Consider the following 26,433-nt stretch of genomic DNA (forward strand, 5'->3'; position numbering starts at 1 on the left):
GTGCTTTGTCTAGTGTTCCCCCATAAATTACTTACAAGAAACCAGCAAAGGCTAAATTGAAAAAAAAAAAGTATCTTTAACAAATTAGAAAAAAAAAAGCCAAACTAGAGATTTTTCAAAGTTGATTGAAATGCATGCCTTTAGAACAATCTCTTCAACAAAAGTGAGTATATCCACATGCAAAAGCGTAAAGTAGGGCCCCTACTTGACACCACATACAAAACTTAAAATGTGCTGAAAGCTATAGCCAAGTAGGAATGACTCATGGCATTTTGGGTTGAAAGGTGACCCTGCTCAGGGATTAGGGCGGCTCCAGGTTTAGGGTGGATCCTGCTGGGAATAGGGGTATCCTGCTGCCTCAGGCGCTCCTTTGGAGTTCCCCTTGAGTTTTGAGAGAATTGGTGCGCAAGCCCGATGTAGGCAGTGTATTCCCAGGTAGTGTGAGTAGAGTGTTGGTGAGAGTTCGGGAATAAAGAGTTGCTGTTTGAATCTACAAGGCTTTGTGGTGGCTCGGTTATTTTGTGCCCAGCCAGACTGCGGCAAAAATGTGTCCAAGACCTAAACATAAGACCTAAAGTTACAAAAATTTTAGAACAAAACATGAAAAGCTTCATGACACAGGGTTTAGCAATGATTTCTTAGTTATGCTACCAAAAGCACAGACAAGTAAAAGTAGATAAAATGGACTACATCAAAATCTGTGCATCAAAGGATATAATCAACAGTGAAAAGGCAAGTTATGGAATGGGAGGCGTTTGCAAATAATGTATCTGATTAGGGGTTTAAATGTAGAATATTTATAGATCTACTACTCAACAAAGAATCAGTCTGATCAAAAAATAGGAAAAGGCTTTGAATAGACATCTCTTCAAAGAAGATATATAAATATCCAACAAACATATCAAAAGATGATCAACATCACTAATCCTCTGGGAAATACAATCAAAATCATAATGAGATTATCATCTCACACCCATAAGGATCAGTACTGTCTAAAAAGCAGGAAGTAACAAGTGTTAAAATGTGGAGAAGTCAGAACCCTATTCAATTGGTGAGAATGTAAAATAGTTGTTTCTCAAAGAAGTAAAAATAAAATTACTACATGATCCAGCAATTCCAGTTCTAGGAACATATCCAAAAGAACTGAAAGCAGGATCTTGAAAAGATTTTTGAAGACCCATGTTCATAGAAATATTATTCACAATAGCCAAGAGGTAACACAACCCAAGTATCCATCAACAGGTAAACAAAATGTGGAATATACATACAATGGAATATTATTCAGCTTTAAAAGAGAAGGAAAATTTGACGTGTGCTATGTGGATAACTCTTAAGTACACTATACTAAGGGAAACAAACTAGTCACAAAAATACTATTATGTGAGTTCACTTACATATGGTACAGAGTGGTCAAATTCAGAGAAATAGTGTTAGTTATCAAGTCTGGGGGAAGGAGAAAATGGGAAGTTTTTGTTTAATGGATATAGTTTCAGTTTAGCAAGTGAAAAAATTTTGGAGACTAGTTGCACAACAATGTGCATATACTTAACACTGATGAACTACACACTTGAAGTGGTTAAGATAGTTTTTTTTTATTGCCTTTATGTGCTCCTCCCTCTGACAGGCCTTAATGTACATCTGCTCTGTTGAGTCCACCTGTGCCAAAATGATTCTCCTTGCAGAGCATATTTTTTTGAGAATTATTAATTAATAAAGCTGCTCAGAGGCTAAGAAACCTGATTATGTAAATGAAATATCCTGAAAGCAGGTTATCATTTCTTCAAATTCACCACAGTTATGTCAAAGACACTGGATATTTAATAATATGTACAATTTTTTAAAGCATTAGTAGGGGGAAAATTATTTTTCCTATTTCTAGTCTCAATCAACTAACTGGATGCTATCCTCTTAAATATGAGTAGACTTCTGGCTCTTGATTATCCTCTGTACACATATTAAGAAAGAAATCTTAATACATGTTTTCAGGAAAAAGTATTTATTTGACACCATTACAAAAATATTTAGGTACATAATTTTCATGTTTATGTCACCTGATTTACATAACTCAATCCTCAGTACCTTTTACAAACACTAAATAAATCGGTCAATAGAATCTATATTGAAAAAATATTATGAAAGGCTAACATTTGTAGACAAAAATCAGTTGATCATCAGCATGAGAAAGAAAATATTTGTGAACAAAATAATTTCTAAAAACAGTTTTCTGAAACAATAAATCTAGCCAGTAGATTTCTTTTTAAAAAGTATTTTTAATTATAAACAAAGCTAAAAAACAAAACACACAAACAATAACATCAAAACAAACACCAAAGCATCCTGACACTAAGAACTGGAAGACGGGTTTAGAAAACAGAGGTAAGAGCGCCAGGGACGCACATATGCCAACAGCTCATGCCTGGGAGCAGAGGCAGCACAAAGTCAAGGGCATTCATTCTGAGAAGGGAAGGAAGACGGTCTGGCCCGTAGAGTTAAGTGACAAACTGAGGAAGTTTTAACTGAATTACCATTATGAAATGTAATGATCTTCCTCTGATATAGAAAATAGCTTTCCTTTTTTGAAATTTACCATCATAATATGAAAGTAACTTTTGTTTTTTTTAAAAAACAGAATCACCTGCATCACACAATGGTTACAATTATATCAAGCAGCTATTTAAAAAAGAAAAGACAGTGAACAGAAACAGGTAACTAAACATTCCAAGGTCAGGAAATACATTGTCCAGGCCTCTTTCATTTAAGGAGCACAAATTAAGAACCTTGTTTTGCCTACAATCCCACCATGAAATAGGGACAGTAGCCACATTTTCTTTGTGCCTAATAGGTACTAGACATTGTATTAAGTTATTTCATATTTATTATCTCATTTATTATAAATATTTTTCCTCAGGGAGGGAAAAATCAATTACAGCCTTGTTCGTTAGGAGAAAACAGTACTACATAATTATGGGGAAGCAAGAACATTAGCAGCTGAGGAGGAAGAACCCAGGCTATGCACAGAATTCTCAAAGTTGTGTCTCTTATCTCAAACTTAGAAGACTGATTTGAGTTACAAAAGACCTCTCAGATTAAAAAGCTGCTTTCCTCTATGGGAAGGGCACCATAGTACAGTGAGTGACCTGGTAACTGTGCATGCAGCTCTAGTTTACAAATCATTGACTCCTTTTATCTGTTTCCCTTATCAATTTGGGTCCAGGCCACCACCTTCAGCTAAAGAATTGTATACTCCTTGACATCGAGACCCATGTCCTATTCATCCATTCCCCCACGCTTAGCAAAATGCTTGATATACAATAGCTGTTCATCAAATATTCACCCACTGAACAAGCCCATGATAAAAAAAAAAAAAAAAAAGCAAAGGCAGGCCCAAAGCCCTAGGTACTCTTCCAAGCCAATCAAATGTGAAATTCCATTATTTGGGTGAAGAACCTACCTCAGCTTTATTGACTGAAAACTCCCATGGATTTCTGATTATGATAGGATTACAGAAAATTTGCCAATGCATTTTTTTTAATCTAAATGCAAGTTGGATGTTACAAACGACTAACTCATAGTTGACAGCCACATGCAGCAATTAAAATTAAGTGACATGGTAGCAATGTGCAGTCTAGACAACCAGGATTATTCTAATCTATGGCACATTTACTACAAGCAGACTGGCCAGAGGATTTCACCTTCATTAATTCAAGGAGAGGAGCCATTAGCTCCTTTCAGAATTCTCAAAATAGTTCATCTGTCTTAGTGGGCAAACTAAGGATTTAACTCTATACTGCCTCTTTTCCTTTCAGATGGGAGTTAATAGATCAAAGCATTTTTGCCCATCAACCTTGGAGCAAAATCCAGATATTCTGAGAGACACCAGATTATCGAGCAAATGTCTACACTGTATTATACCAGAAAACCACAAGCTCCAAAAAGTGGCCAGCCACTCTATTCAATCTCAAATTTATCAGGTCACTCTCTCTTTTCTTAAAATGGTGGCAATAGCTGAAGGAGGCCTCTCAGAATCAGAACACAGAGCAGAAGCTGTAAGGTGCTGTACCTGCTCCTGTCAGTCAGAACGTTCAACACAGACAGGGGCTCTGAGGTATAGTGCATTCCGTGAGCTCTACCTATTCATGATTTTCTTAAATTAACCTGGAAGAGAGACAGACTTCTAAGGGAACCTGATCCTCAAGAAGCAGTTCAATCCCTGGAGGAGTTCTAGTCTTGACATATCCAAAGGGCTTTCTAATAGTAAAGTTACCTCCTTCATGTGGCTGACAGAAGGAACAGAATTATTCAAATTATCTCTAGCTAAGCTATTGTATCCAAGCAAAACTAGGCAGTTACAGGCAACATTCATAGCCTAAACTACATATCAACTGAGATCAGCCTGGAGGTTGAATACGTGACAGAGGGTACCCTGTCACTCTCCCTAATTTGCAAAGTCCATTTCTTTCTGACACCAAATTAAGTCAAGCACTTTGAAAGAATTCAAGCTAACTCAGTTGGCATCCCTGTTTCCTTAGGGAAAGGCAGTTAATCAAATGGAGCATGGTTCAATAGAAAAAATGTGGAGTTTGATTTATAAACAAGTCACCTATTTTCTCTGATTCCTGTTTGTCTAATTAGTAAAATAGAGATAAATAAGACACAATATTCTTGTACTAGAATTTTTTTAGTTCAGATGATCCTGGAAAAAAGTGAGCCTATGGTCTGGGTTCAATGAAATTTTACAAATAGAAAAAAATCAAAATTTTTCTAATTTCCTGTTGAGACACCAAAATACTAATAGTTTTAGGTCAACAGAGCCCAGTAGTTTCCAAATTCAATCGGAAACTAGTGTGTACAGTAGGGCAAAGGTACCAGCTTCTGGTACAGACTGCACAACCAGCCTGACAAACACACTCATCTCCAGTCAATGGATGTCTCTGAGTCAAGCCATGGAACTGTGTTTAACACTTCCCCAAGAGGCAATTCAGGCAATGTCCCTTCACAGGTCCTGCCCCAGGATGCAGCACTGGACTTGAGAGAAGCTGGCAAGCTCATTAAGTGAAGCAGCAGACAGAGCATCTAGGTGGGTATGTCCCAAGGAGAGGTACGTTCATGCCATTTAAAAAGGAAGGAACGCTGACACTGCCAAAGAAAGGTCCAGCCCTGACAATACAAAAATCCCAACCAGCTTTTCCTCTCAAATCAATCATTCACAAATGTGGGACCTCATCATACTGATCTGAGAAGTAAAAAGAGAAACCAAACCCAGAGGCAGCAGGCATAGGGAAAGAGGTGGTGATCACCTTGCCCATCTGCCATCCTTGTAGACAAGGGGTCAGTCCTGAGCTGAGCTGGTTTACAAAATGCAGCTTTTCACCTCAATGTCACATTGCAGCATTTGGACTCACACTGTGTGGGATAGGTAGGGCAGGTGTTTTAACCCCATTTACACATCTGCAGTTTCTGAGAGCTGAAACAACTTACTCATAGTCCCAAAATCTTCCGAATGATCTAAAAACTAAATTCTCCATCTTACCCTTTAGTCACTATGGCAGGAAGGAGATCTTCCAATTACTTCCCCAAAAGGTCTCGAGCACTTAACACAATGCCTGACACATACACTCAGTACATTGTAGTTGGATGAATGAATGAGTCAAACAGATGAGTAAAGAGTACAATGCCTACTTCCTCCATCCCTTCATTATCTCCACTCTACATAACAGAGAGGGAACAATATTTTAAAGGAATCACTCTGCTCATCCCATCAGTTCTCAGGAAAGTGAACATGGAAAGCAATACATTCCAAAACACCATGTATTTTTTTTTAGTACCAAAGTTGCTATCTTTGGCAAATGTGATATTTATGAAGACAATGCAATCAATAAGAAAATTCAAAGAAATTTCAGATCGGCTGCATTTCTGGCAAAAGAAAGATCAAACTACTCCAGACACAGCAATGATTTGAATGATAAGGCTCCAGTAGGAGCACATTATATATGCAGCTCTCAGGGACCCCTGGATATCAAACTATGGAATAAAATATTTTCAAAACACTGATGTTTCACTGTCAGAACAGAAGAAAAATAAATTAAAAAGCCCAGTACATTTTCCAGTTTGATATAAATTAATTCAAACAATATATTTAAAATAGAGTCAATTATAAGTTTCTCTCATAAAATTTCAAAAGGCAGCAATCAATCCTTGGATTGTACAAGTGCAAAAGGAATGGCATTTTCTTGTAATCATCTTGGCATCTGCCAGAGTTCTGAGTTGATCAGAAACTTGGGCACATGCAGTTGGAGCAGTCCTCTGGTCACACTGCTCCTTTCCCCTTCATGTCCAGCTTGTTACTGGCTTCTGACTGTTTGCTCAGCTGCTCCTCAGTGAAAGTGATGTACGAGTACACCAGGCTCCCAGCAATACTGCAAAACAGAAAACCACCATGAGGCAAGGAGGAAGGGGAAAAAAGATGAAGGAAAGAATATAACAGCAAAAAAAAAAAAAAAAAAAGATAAAAAAATAAGTGTTCCATAGTGGGAAATTACATAAATTCATATAATTAAACACTATGCCATTAAAATTACCTAAAATAAAAACAGGCAATGACATCTTAAGTGAGAAAGAATTCTATAAAACATTGATCCTATTTTATTTCAATGAGCATGGAAAAATGCACAATCTGCATCAGAGCAGAAAGTCTGGAAGGAACACACCAAGAATAGTGGTTACATCTGGATGGTGAAATTAGAGTGATTTTTCTTTTTTTCCTGCTAAAACAAGTTCACAGTAGCAAACTTCTCACCTTAGCCCTCAGCCTGTGACAGTTCCTGGTACACTGGTCTGTCCATCAGAAGGGTTTACTCTTTGATTTATCTAACCTAGGGCCTTGCATATGCTAGGCAAATGCTCAATCACTGAGCTATACCCCCTGCTCCAGGTTCACTCTTTGAGGACAGTGATTATTTTAAATATTATATATATTATAAATATTATTATTATTTATAATTTATTATTATAAATTTTCTGTGAGGACCTCAAATCCACTCAGGATCTATAACCTCCTATACCAATCACTAAGCTAAAAGCAAGCAGAAAGAGCCCAAAGATCAGCATTTCCAGCCTGCCCTGTCCTGCTCTTCAATGAGGGCTGTTACCCAGGGTTTTCTTGGATCTCCAGCCAGCTGGGTGTCTGGGCTGGGATCTGCTTTCAGATTTTTCTGCCATGGGTTTGGCCCTCATCTTCTGCCTGACCACAAGGCTCATAAACATGCTGCTGATTTGAAAATCATTCTCTTTTCCTCTGAGCTTTGACATCCCAGCCCCAGGCCAGCTACTCACAGTGAGAGAGCCTGTCTCCTGCTCCCACAGGAAGGAAATGAGGCACTGGCATTTTACTGCACATGCTTACATAAAAGTATCCATTCTCTGAAAAACGTCAACCAGTCATACACAAAATCTTCTCCAAGCCAACCTTCCCAATCAGTTTCTCACTGTTTCTCATCTGAGCCTAACAGCACACAGTAATAAATCAAATTGTTACTATTAAAGTCTATTATGTGTCACACATTTTACATCATTCCCTGCTGTTGCAATATTCCTCCAAGGTATAATATCCCTGCAAAGTACCTTTTATATAGACGAGGAAACTGAATCCTAGAGTCATAAGAAGCTTGCTCAGCCTCACAAACCATCTAATGATGGACCAGAATAAAGCCCAGGTCAATCCTTCTCCACTGCAATCCTGCCTACTTGATGGCTCCTATCCATTGATACTGCACTTACTTGTTCTTAATTGTCCTCATCATCCTGTAAACTTCTCAAGGTCTTATTCCTTAAGCTCTACAGAATTTCTTACACAGGGCCTGGCACTTTGAAGTGACACAGTAAGTAACTGCTGAACTGAATGTCCTTTATCAGTCAAAAACTGGCCTGGTGGGCCCAATCCTGAGAGTGCCAGTGTTCACAGCGCTTCCTCTTTTCCTTCATATGGTAACTTTTTTTTCCATTTTATTGTGTCCAAATTTGATCTAATTCTTCTGGAAACCATTTGTTTTTCTAGTGTATCAAGTTGATGATTTGCCTGGCAGCTGGGCTGGGACTCAAGGAGATGGCTTACTGAAGTTTTTACCACTAAAGGTAAAAATTCTTGGAGGGCCATACTGGTATCCACACGACAGTCAATTCTCCTTTGCCTCCAAACAAAGAAGAAGGGCTGCTCCTTTATTCCTTCATTCCTTCCCACAGTAACCTAAATATAATACTCTGTTATTTTTTCCTTTCAAGACAACCTTTGATGTTCATATTGAGCCCAATTCACCTGACTAGAAACACTGGGAAATACAGAGCAGAAGAAGACAAAAGAATGTCCTGAAATTTATTCCAGCCCAGTCCTATTCATGCTCCCAGACCCTATTCTAGTAGCACAGTCAGTGTAATGAGAAAAAAAACATGGACTCTAGGATTAGGTCTTAGTTCAAATCCTACTAGCTCTGGGACCCTGGAAAAATTAATCTGAGATTCCATTCCTGTATTAATCTAGTAAGAATGCTATTATCTATCTAGGCTAGTCTGAGGATTAAATAGGATCAAACCCATAAAGAATCTAAACCTACTTCTGACACAGTAAGCAATCAGGAAATAGCATCCTCTTTTTCTCCCACCTTCCCTGCCAGCCCTAACACAGACCAGAGAGGAAATGTATTGTTAACAAAAGATAGTCCATCCCAGCGGCTCCCAGCGGCTCGGGAGGCAGAGGCAGGAATATCATGAGTTCCCTAGCCCCAGAAACTTAGCCAGGCACTTAGCAATTCAGTGAGATCCTGTCTTTAAATAAAATTTTAAAAAGTGCTGGGGATGTGGCTCAGAGGTTAAGCTTCCCTGGGTTCAATTCTCACTACCAAAACAAACAACCAAACAAACAAAAAGATAGTCCATTCAAGCTCTTATTAAACAAATAAATGGCCGGGGCATGTGGCTCTGTGGTAGAGTGTGTCTGGCACATGCAATGCCCTGATCTCCAGCACGGCAGGAGGTGTGTGTGTATAGTACAGGGAAGCACAACTATAAACTAAACTAGATGGCTTACAAAGAAATTTGCTTAGCATAATTCTAGAGGCTAGAAAAAACCAACATCAAGGCAAATTCTGTATCTGATGAGGAACATCTTCCTGGGTCAGATGGTGCCTTCTTACCTTGTCCTTGAATACGGGAAGTGGGGTGGGTCTTTAAGGAATCTCATTTAAGAGAGCTCCAACTCCATGACCCAATCACCCCAAGGCCTCACTCCTAATACCATCACCTTGAGATTTACAACTTAAACATGAATTTTGGAGGAACACAAACATTCAGTCCATATCAAGGAGACTTGGCAAGATGCAAAAGGAGAGTCACATTGTGCCATATAGTTATTCAAATAACCAGAGCAAAATCAAAGCACAGAACCTACTGGTCCTAACTCTGAAGATCAAAGAACAAAGAACAGTTGTCTATTCAATTTTCACAAATTCCAACTTGAGGCAACAACAATAGTTTTTTTTGTTTGTTTGTTTTAGTACCAGGAATTTAACCGAGGAGTGCTTAACCACAGAGCCACATCCCCAACTCTAATTTTTTTGGGACAGGGTCTCACTTAAGTTGCTGAAGCTGGCTTTGAACTTGCGATCCTACTGTCTCTGCCTCCCAAAAGCACTGGGATTACAGGTGTGTGCCGCTATGCCCGCAACAAAAGATTTCTTATTTCATCTTTATTCCTGACTTGATTATTACCAAATATTTACATTTACAGAAACAGAAATTCATGAATCACTTGAAGAGGACTAAATACTCATCAATAAGTATATTATGTGTCAAGCAGCAATGAATTAATATTTTGCAACAGAATTTTAAATTGCTCTCCAGTAGCACTGGGGAGAAAGAGATGGAAGAAGAGGCAAAAGAAGATAGGGAAAAACGTAGATATTAGGTAGGGTAGGAACCTGTATCTGAATCGCTACCAAAGTCTAAATCACAATCTTCTACTATTGCCAATTCATTTTCTATTGGCTCCTTAAATGTTCACTTCAGTGTTGAGAACTATCAGTAGAATTTATATGTTAGACCTTTTTAAATATTCATTAAATTTAAAAAACCTCAGAACTGATCAACAAGATTTAAAAAAAAATGCATGTTAAAAATAAGGTACAATCACTACAAATCTTTTTTGAAATCCAAGCCATTTTCCACCTGCATAATATTCAAACCACAGACCTACCAAGCTGCTGTGGCAGAAACAGCTGGGAGATGCTTGGAAGAAAAAAGACAAAGCTACAATTTCCTATAATCAGGGGTCTAGTCAGAACACTGTGAGTCTGACTGCGTAGTGCCGAGTTGGCTTTATCTGCTCTGAATCTATTAAATATGATGATTCTACATCATTTATTCTAATCTACTTCTGATCTTTCAAAGCAATGCAAATAGCCTACCCCTTCTAGACTGAGTCATGAAAATACTATCTTTCAATAGTTAAGATGTCTGTTATACAAATAATGTATAGTAAAAATGTCTTCAATGGACCGACCCCATAGCCAGATAACAAGACTCCTGAAGTCCAAGCTTGTCTTCATCTCATCTTAACCACTAACATGCTTGTTAATCTGTCTAGGCAGATGGCTCTGCCTCCTAGATTAAGCCTTGCCTTCTGCGTATAAAACATGCCAAGCCACATCAAAACCTAGGGACCAAGAGGTTCGATTCCTGCTATTTCTAACAATTTCTGCCATATAAATGAAACTGGGTGTCTAGAAATCACCTTCCTACAGTGACCAGGGATCCCATCTCAATGTCCATACAGCACTGTGAGGAGCCCCTTCCTATCTTCCTTCTCATCAGCTAAACAAAGCAGAGCTGCATTGTTGCACTCTTCTATCACCATTCAGAGCTTTCAAAACTGAACAGAAACAGAAGAGACACAAAAGTTGAGTAAAAAGCATCTAACTATGGACTCTGCTGCTATAAAGCTGTAACATTCTGCAAATTATTTAACTCCTCAGAGCCTTACTTCCTTCATCTGTGAAATGAAGATTATAATAAAACTCTTGTAGGCTGGGTACAGTGAGCATGCCTGTAATCCCAGCAGCTCAGGAGACTGAAGGCAGGAGAATTCAAAGCCAGCCTCAGCAACTTGGCGAGGCCCTAAGCAACTTGGCGAGAACAAAAATAAAAAATAAAAGGGGCTGGAGATGCAAGTCAGTGTTTAAGTGCCTCTGGGGTCAATCCCTAGTACCAATAAATAAATAAATAAATAAAAATAAAAAATATTTTCTTGCAGGACTAACATCAAATTGTTAATATAATTATTAATAGAATTAGTATTTTACTTACTATATAATATGCAATTAATCAGCTAATACATAACTAATGCATTAAATTTTACACTTAAATTATATATGGGACAATAAATCATTTCAAAAGGCATCCAGTAGCCATCCAACAGGGGTAAAAGTCAAATGCTAGGCCTGGTGCAGTGGCGCACACCTTTTAATCCCAGCGGCTTGGGAGGCTGAGGCAGGAAGATTGCAAGTTTAAAGACTGCCTCAGCAACAGTGAGGCGCTAAGCAACTCAGTGAGACCCTGTCTCTAAATAAAATACAAAATAGGGGTATGGATGTGGTCAAGTGCCCCTGAGTTCAATACCCGGTTCCCACCCCCCATACAAAAAATGTCAAATGCTAAGATATCAGGGGCCAACACTACCAAAGATCAAAAAGAAGATAGAAGTTCTGATATCTGCTGCTTCTCTGTATAGCTTGGCACTCACCCACTCACAACATCAGGGAGGAGTCCCAAGTATAACAGGGCCTTCCTGTTTTGGGTCATCCTGACAAGGCCTTAACTGTACTACAAACAGCCAAGCCTCAATCAACTATTATCCACAGTTTATTATTAATAACTCTCAGAATGTCTTCCTATTTAGGAGCTCATTCTTCCTCTTAGGAGACATTTGTGGTCTCTCATACTTGGGTGCCAATCTACTTTTACAAAATTACCTTTTGGAAATCAGTCTCAGTCAAGCCACACTGGTATGCCTACTGCCCACCCTACCCCACACCTGCTTTTCCAGCTCCATGCTTTTTTTTTTGTTCAGCCAGTATTTAAGAAATGGAATACCCATCCTTCTCTTTCCATATCTCTTAATCCTGCCTTCTCATCAAATATCCTTTCTTCTATGACATTTTCCAAGCAGCTTCGTATGATTTTATTTTCTGAGACCACACAATCTGTATTACTGATGCCAGCTATTCTGTGACATTTAATGTAATGATAGTTATGAAAGTTCTTTGGAGAGATTGTACAAAAAGTGGTTACTGCTGTCAATGCCACGTAAGTGCTTAATGTTACCATAAATGCAGTATGATCCCTATATAAATGAAAGTTATTGCCAGTTAACATAATTATTCCACATTTCTCCTACTCCTTCAGGGTAATCTCAACATAGTGGCTAAAACTAAGTCAGATCATATCAGTTGTTCAAACTTCTCCAACATCTATCTATCAAAAATCATTTTGTAATGACTAAAAAGGTCCGCCCTAACCTACTAGTCTAACTCATGGTTCTCATGGTCCCATCTCCTTTTACTCATTCCACGCCAGCCACATTAGTCTCCTTGTTTCTAGAACATTCCAGGCACATTCCCACTTCAGGGTCTTTTCACTTACTCTTCCATCCAGAATCAGCATGGTTCATTACCTCAATTCCTTTAGGTCTTTACATGAAATCTAGTTTTCTCAGTAGGTGCTCCCCATTCCCAAAAATTTCCTTAACCCACTTCCTCCCTTTATTTTTCTTTATTATTATTTATCTCCAACTAACCAAGCATATATTTCACTCATTTATCTTTATTTTGTCTCCACCTTTAGAAGGAAAACTCTATGAGGGCAAAAATTTTAATTTGTTTTTAGTGTAGCGCTATTCTCATTGCCTAAAAGAATGTCTGGTTGTGTGGGAGGCATCTACCAAGCATGTGCTGATAAACAGTGGGTTCCTTGGAAGATTACAAACTCCCAAAACGAAATTCATCTTTGGTTTTGCCATGCACTAAGCAATCACTTCCTTTAACATATGTACAGAATGGGTTCACAGCTGAATTTTACCCTGCCTGCCAAGGGAGAGAGAAAAGAGCAGTAGTAAGGCAGGAGGTAAGCAAGACTTCAGAAATGTCTGAAATCCAGAGGAGCCGTTATAAACCCTCATCTTGTGTCCCCTCTGCTTCTTACTATAGTAGCTCCATGACCTCAGGCAAGTTATTACACCTCTCTGAGCCCCAGTTTCATTCTGATGTGAAGTAGGGGATGAGATCATGAAATGAAAAGGGGGCTGTCATATATAAGGTGCTCAACAAACAGTAATAACTCCCTGTTGTCTTCCCAGATGCCTAGTAATATCATTTCTATATTAAAATAACTGTTGATCTTTGCACAGACTTTAAAAATAAAAGTGCTTTCATTACAGAAGTCTGGCCAGAATAGGAACCATTCCATCTGCCTAGGAGTTTTTGAAGTTTGCCCAGGAATAAATTTTTTAAAAGCCAAAAAGATTTGCAAACCCTGTTGAGATGTTTCACAGCCCTTGACAAGGATATTATTTTCTTTATTAACTGGTAAGAGTCGGGCAAATGCTCTCTTTCAGATCAGAACTCTATTAAGGTTCCATGTGTATACACAAGTTCGTGGAAGACTGCACTACAGAAAAGTCAAGGAAAAAAATGAGTCTGAATACTTGTTTCCTATCAATTCCTTCTGTTTGGGTGTTTTGGAAGAAGTTTTCTTAGACTTTCAGGAACAGTCCTTTTTTTGCTCTTTCGACATCTTGAGACAAAAGTATTTCCATTATTTTCTTCCTTGCTTCTGTGTTCTTCTTTCTTTACTCTTAAAAACCCATAAATATGGGTGAAAGACCCCCATCAGAACTACAAGAATACATGCTATGTGTTTTCCACATGTAGACAAACTTCCTTCAAATTCTTGAATCTCTTGCAAAAGAAACTCAGACCTCCTGACCACCTAACACACCTCCCTCAGAATATCCTGGGGACTCACTCAAAGAAGCTGAGTGGCAGAACTAAGAAAGACAAGCCTAGCTCAAGCCCCACATTTTAGAGATGGGAAAACTGACATCATGAAAACTGAATCATAGATAGGTAGTGGCAGTATGAGCAACAAAACACAAAATTTTTTTTTTTTTTTGCTACATTTCAGTTCAACTCTATTCTGTTATGAACTTTAACATTAACTAAGGAGTTAGCTTTCCTCCCTATCACCTACTCAAAAGTACAAGGTCTTCCAGTGAGAAGACTGGTAAGTGTTACATCAGCAGCAACTAACTGATGACACAAAACAAATCCTTTTCTATTTCCAAATGAGCAAGCCACTGAGGAAAGAAGAACTTATGAAGAAGCTCTTCAGGAGAAGGCTGAAACCAGAACAGACTATAAGGATGGAATTATTCAAGAAGAAAAGTAGCCTAGCACTAAGAAGCCACACAGACTTCTAAAGAAACAGGCAAAAGAGTCCAAAATGAGAACGCTAAGCTCAGTAGCTAGACCAAAGTCCTGGGAAGCAACTCTACAGCTGTATTCTGAGCTGCACTAGGTCCCATCCAGAGACTGTGGAGACAGTAAATTGGTTTTTGTTACACAAAAGGTACCTGGTTTAAGAGCACATAACTAATGTGGTTCACATTATGAAGGGATATGAAAATAATATTAATTCATTCATCTATCTACTATTTACTAACAATATTGAGGTTAACAATGAAGACTCAGAAGACTCATGGACAAATCTCTTAACAGCTGGGTAATATAGGGTAAATTTCCTAGTTTCTCTGTGAAACGGAAGTTACAGTACCTATCTCACAAGGCCACTGACAAATTGGGACTTTATCTAAATTCTGTAATTTTGTTTGTCAAAAAAAGACTGTTAATGAAAAGCCCCGAACTGGTAAAAAAATCTTTGCAAGTCATATATTTGATAAAGGATTTGTAACTACAATATACATAGAACTCTAAAAACTTAAGAAGAAAAAATATATACCAAATTTTGGAAATGGGGAAAATATCATTTTACCAAAGAAGATATACAGACTGCAAATTAGCACATGAAATGATCTCAGCAACATCAGTCATTAGGGAAATAATTAAAATCATAAAGAGATACCCTTACAGGCCTATTATAATTGTTAAAATTAAAAAAAAAACTGAACAACAACAACAACAAGCCCCTGCGTATAATCTCAAAGGTCAAGAAAGACATGGAGCAGCTGGGACTCTAATACATTGCTGGAGGCTGTGCAAAATGGCCCTGCCACTTGGAAAACAGTTTGGGAATTTCTTATAAAATTAGACATATTTACCTGAAATACGTTTAAAAATTCAACCCTGAAATTTTGCTCCTAAGCATTTATCCCATTAAAATTAAAACTTATATACACACTTTTCTAAGTAAATGTCTATAGCAACTAACATATAATAGCTAAAAACTGCAAACAGCCCAATGTCTTTCAAATGTTGGAAGGATAAAGTGGAATTTCCATTCAATAGGACAGTACTCAGCAATAAAAATGATACATGCAAAAACATAGATGGAGGGCTGGAGCAGTAGCTCAGTGGTACAGCACTTGGCTCACACGTTTGAGACCCTGGGTTCTATCCTCAGCACCACATAAAAATAAATAAATAAAAATAAAGTTATTGTGCCCATCTACAACTTAAAAAGAAAAAAAAAAAGGAAACTTGTGTGCAGTACACTAGCTAAAAGAGCAATACATGTGAAAGAGCAGCTCAGGAGTTCAAAAGCCAGCCTCAGCAAAAGCTAGGCTCTAAGCAATTCAGTGTGACCACGTCTCTAAATAAAAACAAAAAACAGGACTGAGGATGTGGCTCAGTAGCCAAACATCCCTGAGTTCAATCTCCGGTATTTAAAATTAAAAAAAAAAAAAAGCTACAAACATATCATTTACATAACATTGTGGAAACCATACAGACAGAAAACACCTTCACTGGGATCTCAGGGGAGTGGGAGGGGCTAAATGAAAAAGGGCAAGAGACAATTTGGAAAGCAGTATGGAGATTTCTTGGAAAGCTGGGAATGGAGCCACCATTTGACCCAGCTATTCCCCTTCTCGGTCTATTCCCTAAAGACCTAAAAAGAGCATGCTACAGGGACACTGCTACATCGATGTTCATAGCAGCACAATTCACAATAGCTAGACTGTGGAACCAACCTAGATGCCCTTCAATGGATGAATGGATAAAAAAAATGTGGCATTTATACACAATGGAGTATTACTCTGCATTAAAAAATGACAAAATCATAGAATTTGCAGGGAAATGGATGGCATTAGAGCAGATTATGCTAAGTGAAGCTAGCCAATCCCTAAAAAACAAATGCCAAATGTCTTCTTTGATATAAGGAGAGTAACTAAGAACAGAGTAGGGTCGAAGAGCATGAGAAGAAGATTAACATTAAACAGGGATGAGAGGTGGGAGGGAAAGGGAGAGAGAAGGGAAAATGCATGGAAATGGAAGGAGACCCTCAGAGTTATACAAAAGTACATACAAGAGGAAGTGAGGGGAAGGGGAAAAATAATATAAGGGGGACAAACGAATGTCAGTAGAGGGAGCAGAGAGAGAAGAGGGGAGGGGAGGGGAGGGGAGGGGAGGGGAGGGGAGGGAGGGGAGAGAGGGGAGGGAGGGAGGGGGGGGAGGGGGGGGATAGTAGAGGATAGGAAAGGCAGCAGAATACAACAGACACTAGTATGGCAATATGTAAATCAATGGATGTGTAACTGATGTGATTCTGCAATCTGTATATGGGGTAAAAATGGGAGCTCATAACCTACTTGAATCAAATTGTGAAATATGATGTATCAAGAACTATGTAATGTTTTGAACAGCCAACAATAAAAAATTAAAAAAAATAAAATAAAATAAAATTGTGAAACAGTTAAAAAAAAAAAAAAAAAGAAAAAGGGCAAGAGAGATTTTGGAGGGCAATAGATTGTTTTGTTTCTTGATTGTGGTAGTGGTTATAGGAGTGTATACATTTGTCAAAACCCAGTACAGTACACTTTTGCTATATTTAATCATACATTATAATTTTTTAATGGCAGAAAAAGAATCATAAGAAAAGGTGAGTTCCAGACAATCTAAGAATGCGAAGCTGTGAGGATGATAATGTTCTCTGGAAAGGCAGCATTATTCAAGCCTAAGTCACAGGCAGTGGCCCAGACTTGGATGGAAGTACAGAAACATGTTCCCTCTTCATTCTACTCATTCCCCATCCTCTCTGCATTTTTTTTTTTTTTTTTTTTTTTTTTGGAGGCTTGGCAGAGCCCTCAGGATTCTGTCACTTGGAAAAAGGACTTTAGGAGAATTGGAAACAGGAATCTCAATATAGCTCTGATCAGGAAAAAAAAAAAAAAAAAAACCACCACCACCACTACCCATAACAAAAACCCCTCCCTAAATCACAGAATCAACATTGGATTAAGCCTGAAAAGATACTAAGCCTCCTATCTCTAGCACCTGAATCATACCAGAGAGGGCTCTTCAAAAACTTTTCTTAAAACAGCAAAAATACTAGGAAGGGTGCAGGGGAGCAAGATATGTCCAAGTGTAATCATAGGTTATTTTAAGAATACAGTTCTATTAGTGATTTTCTTCAAAGCACAGTCTGTCAATATTAACTGACATCATTTTCAAACAAAGTGAAATCTAATAAATAGCTCCTGTAAATATGGGATTTGTTTGTTTATTTTGAGCACTTTAGATTGAGCCCTGGGGCACTTAACCACTGAACCACATCCACAGCCCCTTTTTTGGGGGGTGAGAGGGACAGGGTCTCACTAAATTACAGAGGCTGGCTTTGAACTTGCAATTCTCCTGTCTCGGCCTCCTGAGTTGTTGAGATTACAAGTGTGCCCCACTATGACTGGCTGTTAAGTTTGGTTTATATATTAAATATGAAAAAAGTATCTACAATCTCTGATTCTGCTTACTGACTAGTGGAAGAAAACTAAAAGAAAGGTAAGCAATGAAGTCATAATTTGCATTTTGAAGAGAAAAAGTGGGGATATATTAGGTAATATACTTTCCTTGCCAAAAGCTAATGAACACATTATAATGGAAATATTTAAATAGGAGTCAGGATACCTAAATTAAAATCCCAACTCTGCAAAGAATTTGAGTGCTAATTGGCTGAATAAAGCATATTATATATCTCCCTAGCCTTGTAATAAAATGGGGACTAAAGAGAAAATTTATTACAAATGAAATGTGAAAGCAATTAGAAATTACTAAAAATGTCAAGAATACCATTGACATCATTGTCATATAGTCTAATAAAATGGTACCACTTAAAAAACTTGAACCAAGACTATATAATTAACCAGAACTACCTGTTACAATAACTCCACTAGAACAATTTTCAAGATGTTCCTTTTGATACATATTAGAAGATTCATGTTATAATATTTCAACACATTCAGATGCCTAGGAGGTTTTCTTTAAATAACCTGAAATGTGAAAAAAGATAACCTAACTTTTATTTATTTACTTCTTTATTTTATAGCTTTATTGAGATATGATTAATACATTAAAAAACTATATATTATTTATTTATTTAATAGTTTTACTGAGGTGTGAGTGATACGTAAACGCCTACATCTTTCAATTATTTATTTTGTAGCTTTATATATATAAAACCTACATACATTTAATGAACACAAATTTATGATATACATACACCTCTGATACTATCACCAAAATCAAGGTAGTGAACTTCTCCATCAGTTCTAAAAGTACCCTGTGTGCCTCTGCCTTTTATTTTCTTTTTGTAGTAAGAATACTGAACATGAGATCTTCCCTCTTAATACAATTTTAAGTGTCCAACACTACATTAATATAGGTGCTACAATGTCAATACATATCTATGATTTATATATTGTGATAACTTCATACCCACTGAACATCTCCTCCTCTTTCTCCCTCCTCCCATTTCCTGACAACCATCATCCTATTTTCTGTTTCTGTAAAAACAGTCAAACAAGTGGAGTCATGCATTATTTGTCCTTCCATGACTGACTTATTTCACTGAGCATGATGTCTTTCAGGTCCATCCAGGATAATGGAAATGATAGGATTTTCTTGGTTTAAGGCTGAATACTATTTCATTTCACATTTTTAAAATCTATGTATCAGTGAAAATTTGGGTTGTTTCCATATCTTAGCTACTATGAATAATGCTGGAATGAACACGAGTACAGATTTTTCTATGAGATCCTGATTTCAATTCTTGTGGATGTATGCCCAGGAGTGGAAGTGCTAGGTCATATGGCATTTCTACTTTTAATGTTTTGAGGATCCTCCATACTGTTTTCCATGGCAACTGAACATTTCCACCCATATTCTGTGGATTCCAATTTCTCCACACCACTGCTAACACTAGTCTTTTGTTTTTTGATAGTAGCCATTCTTAAAGGTATGAGATGGTACTACACTGTAGTTTTGATCTGTGTTTCTCTGATATTGGTGATGTTAAGCACTTTTTCCTATACCTGTCAGTCATTTGTATGTCTTCTTTGAAGAATGTCTTTGCCCAATTTTTAATCAGGTTATGTTTTTGCTATTGAGTTATGTGAATTTCTTAAGTATTTTGGAAATTAACCCTTTATCAGCTACATGGTTTGCTAAGTCTTTTGTCCCATTCTGTGGGTAGCTTTATCCCTCTGCTGTCTCCTTTACTGTGCCAAAGCTTTTTCATTTAACGTAGTCCCAATTATCTATTTTTGCCTGTGCTTTTAATGCCAGATCCATGAACTCAAGACCAAGGTCATGAAGTACTGTCCTTATTCTCTTAGGGATTTTACAGTTCCAGGTCTTATGCTTAAGTCTTTAAACCAATTTGAGTTGATTTCTGTATACAGTGTAAGATAAGAGAGTGATTTCATCATTTTGCATGTGGATATCCAATTTTGCCAACACCATTTATTGAAAACATTATCCTCTCCCCACTGTATGCTCTTGGCATCTTTGTCAAAAATCAATTGATCACAAATATGTGGGTTAATTTCTGGGAACTCTATTTTGTTCACACAGAAGGCTTTATGCCAGAACTCTATTTATTAAATTACTTCAGCTTAGTAATAAATTCTGAAATCAGGAAATGTGGTACCTCTATCTTATTCTTTCTCAAGACAGCTTTGGCTGTTCTTGGGTCTTTTGATACTCTGTATGAATTTTAGGACTTTTTTCTATTCTGTAAGAAATGCCATTTGGATTTGATGGGAATAGCACCTAAATCTGTGCACTGCTTTGAGTAGTATGGGCATTTTAACAATATTAAGTCTTGAAGAAAGAATATACAATATCTTTCCAATAGCACATGGAGGGGTTGGGGGGGGGGTCTTTGATTTTTTTTTTATCAATGTACCATAGTTTTCAGTGTGTAATAAATATTTTGCTTTCTTGGTTAAATTTATTTATAAATATTTTATTCTTGATGCTATTTTAAATAAAAGTGTTTTCTTAATTTCTTTTTCATATGGTTTAATATATAGAAATACAATAGTTTTTTGTGTATTGATACCTAACCTTTCTATCTTACAGGAGATTTGAGTGGCAGAGATCTGAAACAGAAGTTCTTACTTCATTTTGGCCATTATATCATTTATTTCAAGGAAGACAAAAAGAAAACCAACTCATCCCTGAGTTGGGTCTATATTTGTGTCACATGATCCTTTAATTCAGATTTTTAAAAATGAAATTCAGGGCACACTCAGAACAGATTCTCCATTTTACTCCATCCTGACCCTTCCTCATATATATTCATGAAATACTAAGACCGATATTAAGGAGTGAATGGGTACTTTACATTTATCATTGTTTCACTCTAACATCTCTAAAGAAATAGTTATTTTCATTCCCAACACATAAGAAAACAAACTCAGAAGGGATAAACAATTTGCTCAAAGTCACAAAGAAGGTAAGCATCAATGCAACTCCAATCAAGGTCTCAAACTCAACCTCTTAAAATATTCATTCTTCAGTTATCTATATACTATACCAATCCTCCTACCAACCCCTGATCCTTCAAATAACAAATGATTTTTCCTCTAAAAGACAGACAACAACAGTGGCAAATACATTTCAGGGAAAGGCTAAAAATGATTTGTTAACCTGTTAGTAATATTAGTGTTAATTTTGATTCATCAGGAAGATAGAATAGTTATTATCATTGGTTTACATTTTAAGAACTAAAAGAGAAGTTAAACAATTTGCTGCATGTTAAAAAGATATTACCTATACTACTAGAGATCCTTACAGTTCCCAAAGTGCTTATTTACCAATCCATACAGAATTCAGAAAGCAATTATTCATTAAGCAACTATCAGGACTCATCCTAGAAGCTTGAAAAACATCAGTGAACAATAAAAGCAGAGATTTCTATCCTCATGGAACTTACATTCTAGCAGGGGAGACAGAAATAGTAAATACAAGTAAGCAAATTATACATGATATTAGATGGTGATGCTCTGGAAAAGATAAGTAGAAGAGGCAGGGTAAAAGGATGTTAAAAGAAAGAAAGGAGTGTTAAAAGAAAGAACATTGCGCTTTAAAATAAGGTGGTCAGTGTGGATTTACTTGAGAAGGTAACATTTGGGCAAAAATTTACAGACATAAAGGAATAAAGCATGCAAATGTTCCAGGCAGAAGAAAAATCTAGTCCAGCAGCCATAAAGAGAGAGCATGCTCAACATTCTAGAGAACAACAAGAGGTTTAAGTGGATGAAGTGGAGTAAGAGAGAAGGTAAGAGCTCAAGTTAGAGAGGTAAAGAGGGGATAGATCTTACAGGATCTAGTAAGGACTTAGAAAGCTAAGGTAGTTATTGGGAGAATTGAAAGAATGATCTAATTACCTTTGATAAGCCTACACTGACTATTCTGTTGAGAATTGACTGGGAAGAGGAAGGTTCATGAGTCAAACCAGGCATACAAGTATTTAACACTAGGGTAAAAATCTAGACCAGAGATGCTGAGGTTAAATGATGATGAAAGTAAGGCAGAAGGTGAGAAGTGATCCTTTGCTGGATATTTTCTGAAGATAAAGCCAACAAAATTTGCTAACAGACTGGACATTGGATACAAGATAGGAAAGTCAAGGATAACTCCAAAGTTTTTGAATTGAGCATCTAGAAGGATAGCATCTCCAACAACCAAGATGATAGAGACAGTGGGTGGAGGAGAAGTGGAGGAAATAAAAGGAGCTCAGTTTTGGACAGGTCAGCTAGATATGTCAAGTAGGCTGTTAAACAAATTTAATTTTAGAACAGGGGTCTGTCCCAAATATAAACGTGATAATTTTTAGGCATATAACTAACATTTAAAACTGTGAAATTCAAATTGCCAAAACTAGAAATGATTTTTCATAAATACCTGAACTGATAAAGATTAAGTAAGATCTAAAGAAAATTACTGATATATACAAATCAATTGTAACAGGGCTGGTATTCTTTTTTTTTTTTTTTTTTAGTTACAGATGGACACAATATCTTTATATATTTATATGTGGTGCTGAGGATCGAATCCAGTGCCTCACACGTGCAAGGCAAATCTCTACCACTGATCCACAACCCTAGCCCAAGAGGTGGAATTCTTTAGCTCTTAATTTTTGAGAATGCTTCACTGCCAGCTAGTATAATTAAACAACTGTCCTTTGAAAGCTAAATAAAGGGAGTTTACCTACCAGAAAAGATTTCCTAAATACTGTGCACAGAATATGGAATTATTTTCTCCCTTTTCCTCAAAAAGCATTATGTAGAGACATTAAATATTTAGCACAATGTAAGCATTCCATAAATATTATTTAATAAGTAAATAAATTTGCCATTAAATAACACAAGCTTACTGTGACATTATTTTGAGTATCTAAACCTTATTTGTCAATGAGGTTATATTTAATTAAACATTTTTACTTACCTGATATTTAAGCCAATGAAATTTGTCCATGTGAAAATATAATCTCCACCAAAGACCATTCCAATGTAAGTTATTAATATATTCTAAAAAGAAAAAAAGTGATACATTGTTACATAGGTTTAACCAAGTTTTTTAAATGTACATATAAACTCATCCATGCTGTGACCTTAAATACCCTTAAAATACAAAAACAAACAAACAGTAACAACATAAACTCATTAACCCTAAAGTGAGTGTAGTATGAACAAGGACACCAGTAAGAAGTCAATGACATTAGCCTGTTCCCAAATTATTTCTCCAGAAGTAAATGCTTGTAGATCATTAACAAGATTATCAAACTTTCCCTGCCTTGTGGGATGGCTGACAGATGGCTTTTTACTCTGATTGGGATAACTACTGATTATGAGAGAAAGAATAAAGAATGAAAGAATGCTAACATGCAAACATCTTTCCTCTTCTTTTAAAAAGGAAAAAGGGGATGATGGGAACTTTGCCAACATGAAGACTATTATTAGAGAAATTTTCCTTGCTATCTTCAATAACACATGGGAAGTCATTTTGAAGTATTATATCTAAAATCACTTCTGACACTCCTAGGTATAAACATCCAGCTCTCTTTAATTATCTTCAGATTAAAAAAGCAGAAAACAACTTTCTAAAGTTTAAACTATCATTCAATTCCTTTCAAATATTCCTTCTTTTATATTCATAAGTTACTGCTTCCCTCTCTTTTGAAACTACCATAAATTGTCAATGTAGCAACATTCCTGGATCAGGCCGAAAGGCCAGGACTTGGTTATAGCTTGGTGGTAGACTGCTTGCCTAGCTAAGGCAATTGGTGCAATCTTCAGTAGTGAAAAAAACAAAAACTAAAAACAAAACTTCAAAATAACTTTCATAAGAGTGCTCTTTCAGAGAGCATTCAAAATTACACCAGCTTCTTCTAGGTCTAAGGACAGTGACAGCAAGTTACCTTACAGCAGGGTTTTTTTCCTTGTATTTGTAGATAGACATCAGGACTTTATTTTATTTGTATTTTTATGTGTGCTAAGGATCAAACCCGGTGCATCAGACCAAGCCTATGCCACTGATCTACAGCCCCAGCCCTAGAGCAGATTTTCTTACTGAAGGATAAAATATATGTATTTTGTAATAGTAAACAAGGCCAATAGGTATGCTGGAAAAGTAAATAACAGGACCTCTTTGAATACAAAGATCCACGGAGAAAGTGAATTAATTTGCATAAACTGTCCAGGAAACTTCAGAAAGGAGGGGGGCCTACCGAGAGCACAACTTGCTGCTCAAAATCAGAAAAGTTGTAGGTATATATTAGGGTATCTTAAGCAACATTTGCTATCAGGAGGACACCAACCTCTCCCAGACAGAATGTTACAGGAAGCACAGAAGAGTATACTGTGAGCTCAAAACTAAGACTGTAATTCTCCAACTTTAGTGTATCTGAGAATTACCTGGAAACCTTGTTAAAAATGAAGATTTCCAGGTTATACTCTACAGATTGTGATTTAGTTTATCTGGAGTAGGCCTGGGGATTCCTTTTTTAACCAGAAATACTAAGTGATTTTCCTATCACACCTCACCAAAGAGAAATGAGGAATCTGACAGAGGGTTTGTGAAGTTGGGATCCTTAAGAACAGAAAGAGGCTTAAAGCCTCCTGAAAGAACAGCTGAGCAGAAAAGCTAGTAAAAGAAAAGCAGAAAAGTTAATGAAAGAAGCACCACTGTAGCTTTGGTAGATTCTAACTCCCATCTATTAGCTCTCCTTCAACAGTGAGACCATGCAGCAGTGAGGAGCAAAAGCAATTAATCCGGCAATACAGTTTTTCCCTCAAAGGTCTGAAATAAATCTGCTTCCTTGGGACTGAGTAAATCCTTGGTTACTTAATTATATCAAAAGAATATATCAAAATTATATCAAAAGTATACCAAAAGAAAAGTATGGACACACATTAGGTATCACTGTGTGTGTATCCCATGTTCACAACAGTAAAGTACACACTAAGAAATTCCAAGCAAGTCATTTAATTATTTAAACCAAACATAGGCTTTCCTACCCCATCCTTCTCCTTAGCTAAAACATGGTACCAAATGCCCTATCTCCTATGTTCTTAACTGCTCTTATTCTAAAGATACAAGCCATCCACTTTGCTCTTGAAGCATCACTATGCAAAACCAAAACACAGCAGAGAGCTATTTTGAGGGGCTAAAACTATCTCAGTCAGCCCAGTCCCTTGTCTTTAGCTTTCTGGGAGAATTCACACAATTGACTTGTTATAGCTTAATTTAGAATTCTATTCATGTCAAACACTCTAATTTCATGATGTGAAGCTACAGACTTTGGAAAATTATAATCCAATCTGATTTCTAACAGGAGATTGGGCAGGTCTCATTCCACTGGGGGTGCAGAACACCAGGGATGGGCCCCACTCCACTGGGGGCATGTTTTACTTAGTAGTCAGTAAAAATGTTACCTCTACTGATGACTATTGAAGCATCAGAAAGGAAGCCACCAAAGTAACCATCCTCTTCTTCCCAAATGATCATGGACTTACCTCCCTGTCTTGTCTTTTTTAGAAAGTAAACCCACTTGGCTAATTCAGATATGCCATGACCTCCTTGATGTTAAAGAGCTAGAATCACAAAGTCAGATGAAAGAGGCCTCAGGCTTCAGTGAACTTTAGCTCAATACTCAACTTGGCTCTCTTGACTGAAGACAAATGAGTCTCCCTCAAATAAAACAGTTCAGGAGGAAGCAACATTACTGAAAATGTCAGACACAATTTTTAGAAGTGGGTCATATAAGGTCTGGCTCAGTCACAGGAAAAGCACCCTTGATTAGCTTTTGGCCAGCACCTCTTCACACAGAACACCAGAACTCAGTGAAACAGAGCAGTTCTTACTTCGGTTAATGGGATGGGCCTATCACTACTAAGCTATTCATCTGCCCTGTCACAAATAGCCTAAATTTTCTTTCTTCCTCTACTCTAAGATAATACATTTTCCTTTTCCCGCATTCCTCAGAGCTAAGTTGCCTGCAAGCAGACCAGGCCCTTCCTGAATTCTTAAAGACTGTTAGAAATGCAACACAACCCATCAAAACTAATAAGATAGAACAGGAAATAAGGATTATGGGACTTAAGAACATAAAAAGATTATTATTTTAGAGGATCAATAATCAAAAAAAAGCACATACCAAAAAGATACCAGTATTTTTTTTTTTCAACTTACCTTAATACAGCCAACTATTGTAGTTGTAAGAGCAGAATTATACTGAGTGCAGAGCACTGTGGCATACATCAAGATGAACCTAGGGTGAAGAAGGAAAAGGTACATCATAATGAAGACCCAGTGCTTACTTTAAAATAATCTCTAGCCAAGAGAAATAGCCAGTATTGGCCATGCTAGCTCATTC

General features: G+C 37.1%; 1 protein-coding gene across 1 annotated transcript in view; it reads right to left on the reverse strand.

Annotated features, from left to right (window-relative positions):
- Positions 1-1,979: 1,979 nt before the first annotated feature.
- The window catches only part of Slc35d1 (solute carrier family 35 member D1), a 45,652-nt gene continuing 21,198 nt past the window's right edge, over positions 1,980-26,433 (reverse strand). The window contains exons 10-12 of the mRNA XM_046451056.2: positions 26,250-26,328; positions 23,004-23,086; positions 1,980-6,416 (exon numbers count right to left, since the gene is read on the reverse strand). Of these exons, the coding sequence (XP_046307012.1) occupies positions 6,308-6,416; positions 23,004-23,086; positions 26,250-26,328 (271 nt within the window). The 3' untranslated portion in view covers positions 1,980-6,307. The remainder of the gene's footprint in view (positions 6,417-23,003; positions 23,087-26,249; positions 26,329-26,433) is intronic.

The sequence above is a fragment of the Marmota monax genome, unplaced genomic scaffold (genome assembly GCF_021218885.2).
Source record: "Marmota monax isolate L192 unplaced genomic scaffold, Marmota_monax_Labrador192_F-V1.1 WCK01_AAM20220418_F8-fsc00023, whole genome shotgun sequence".
Classification (NCBI taxonomy): domain Eukaryota; kingdom Metazoa; phylum Chordata; class Mammalia; order Rodentia; family Sciuridae; genus Marmota; species Marmota monax.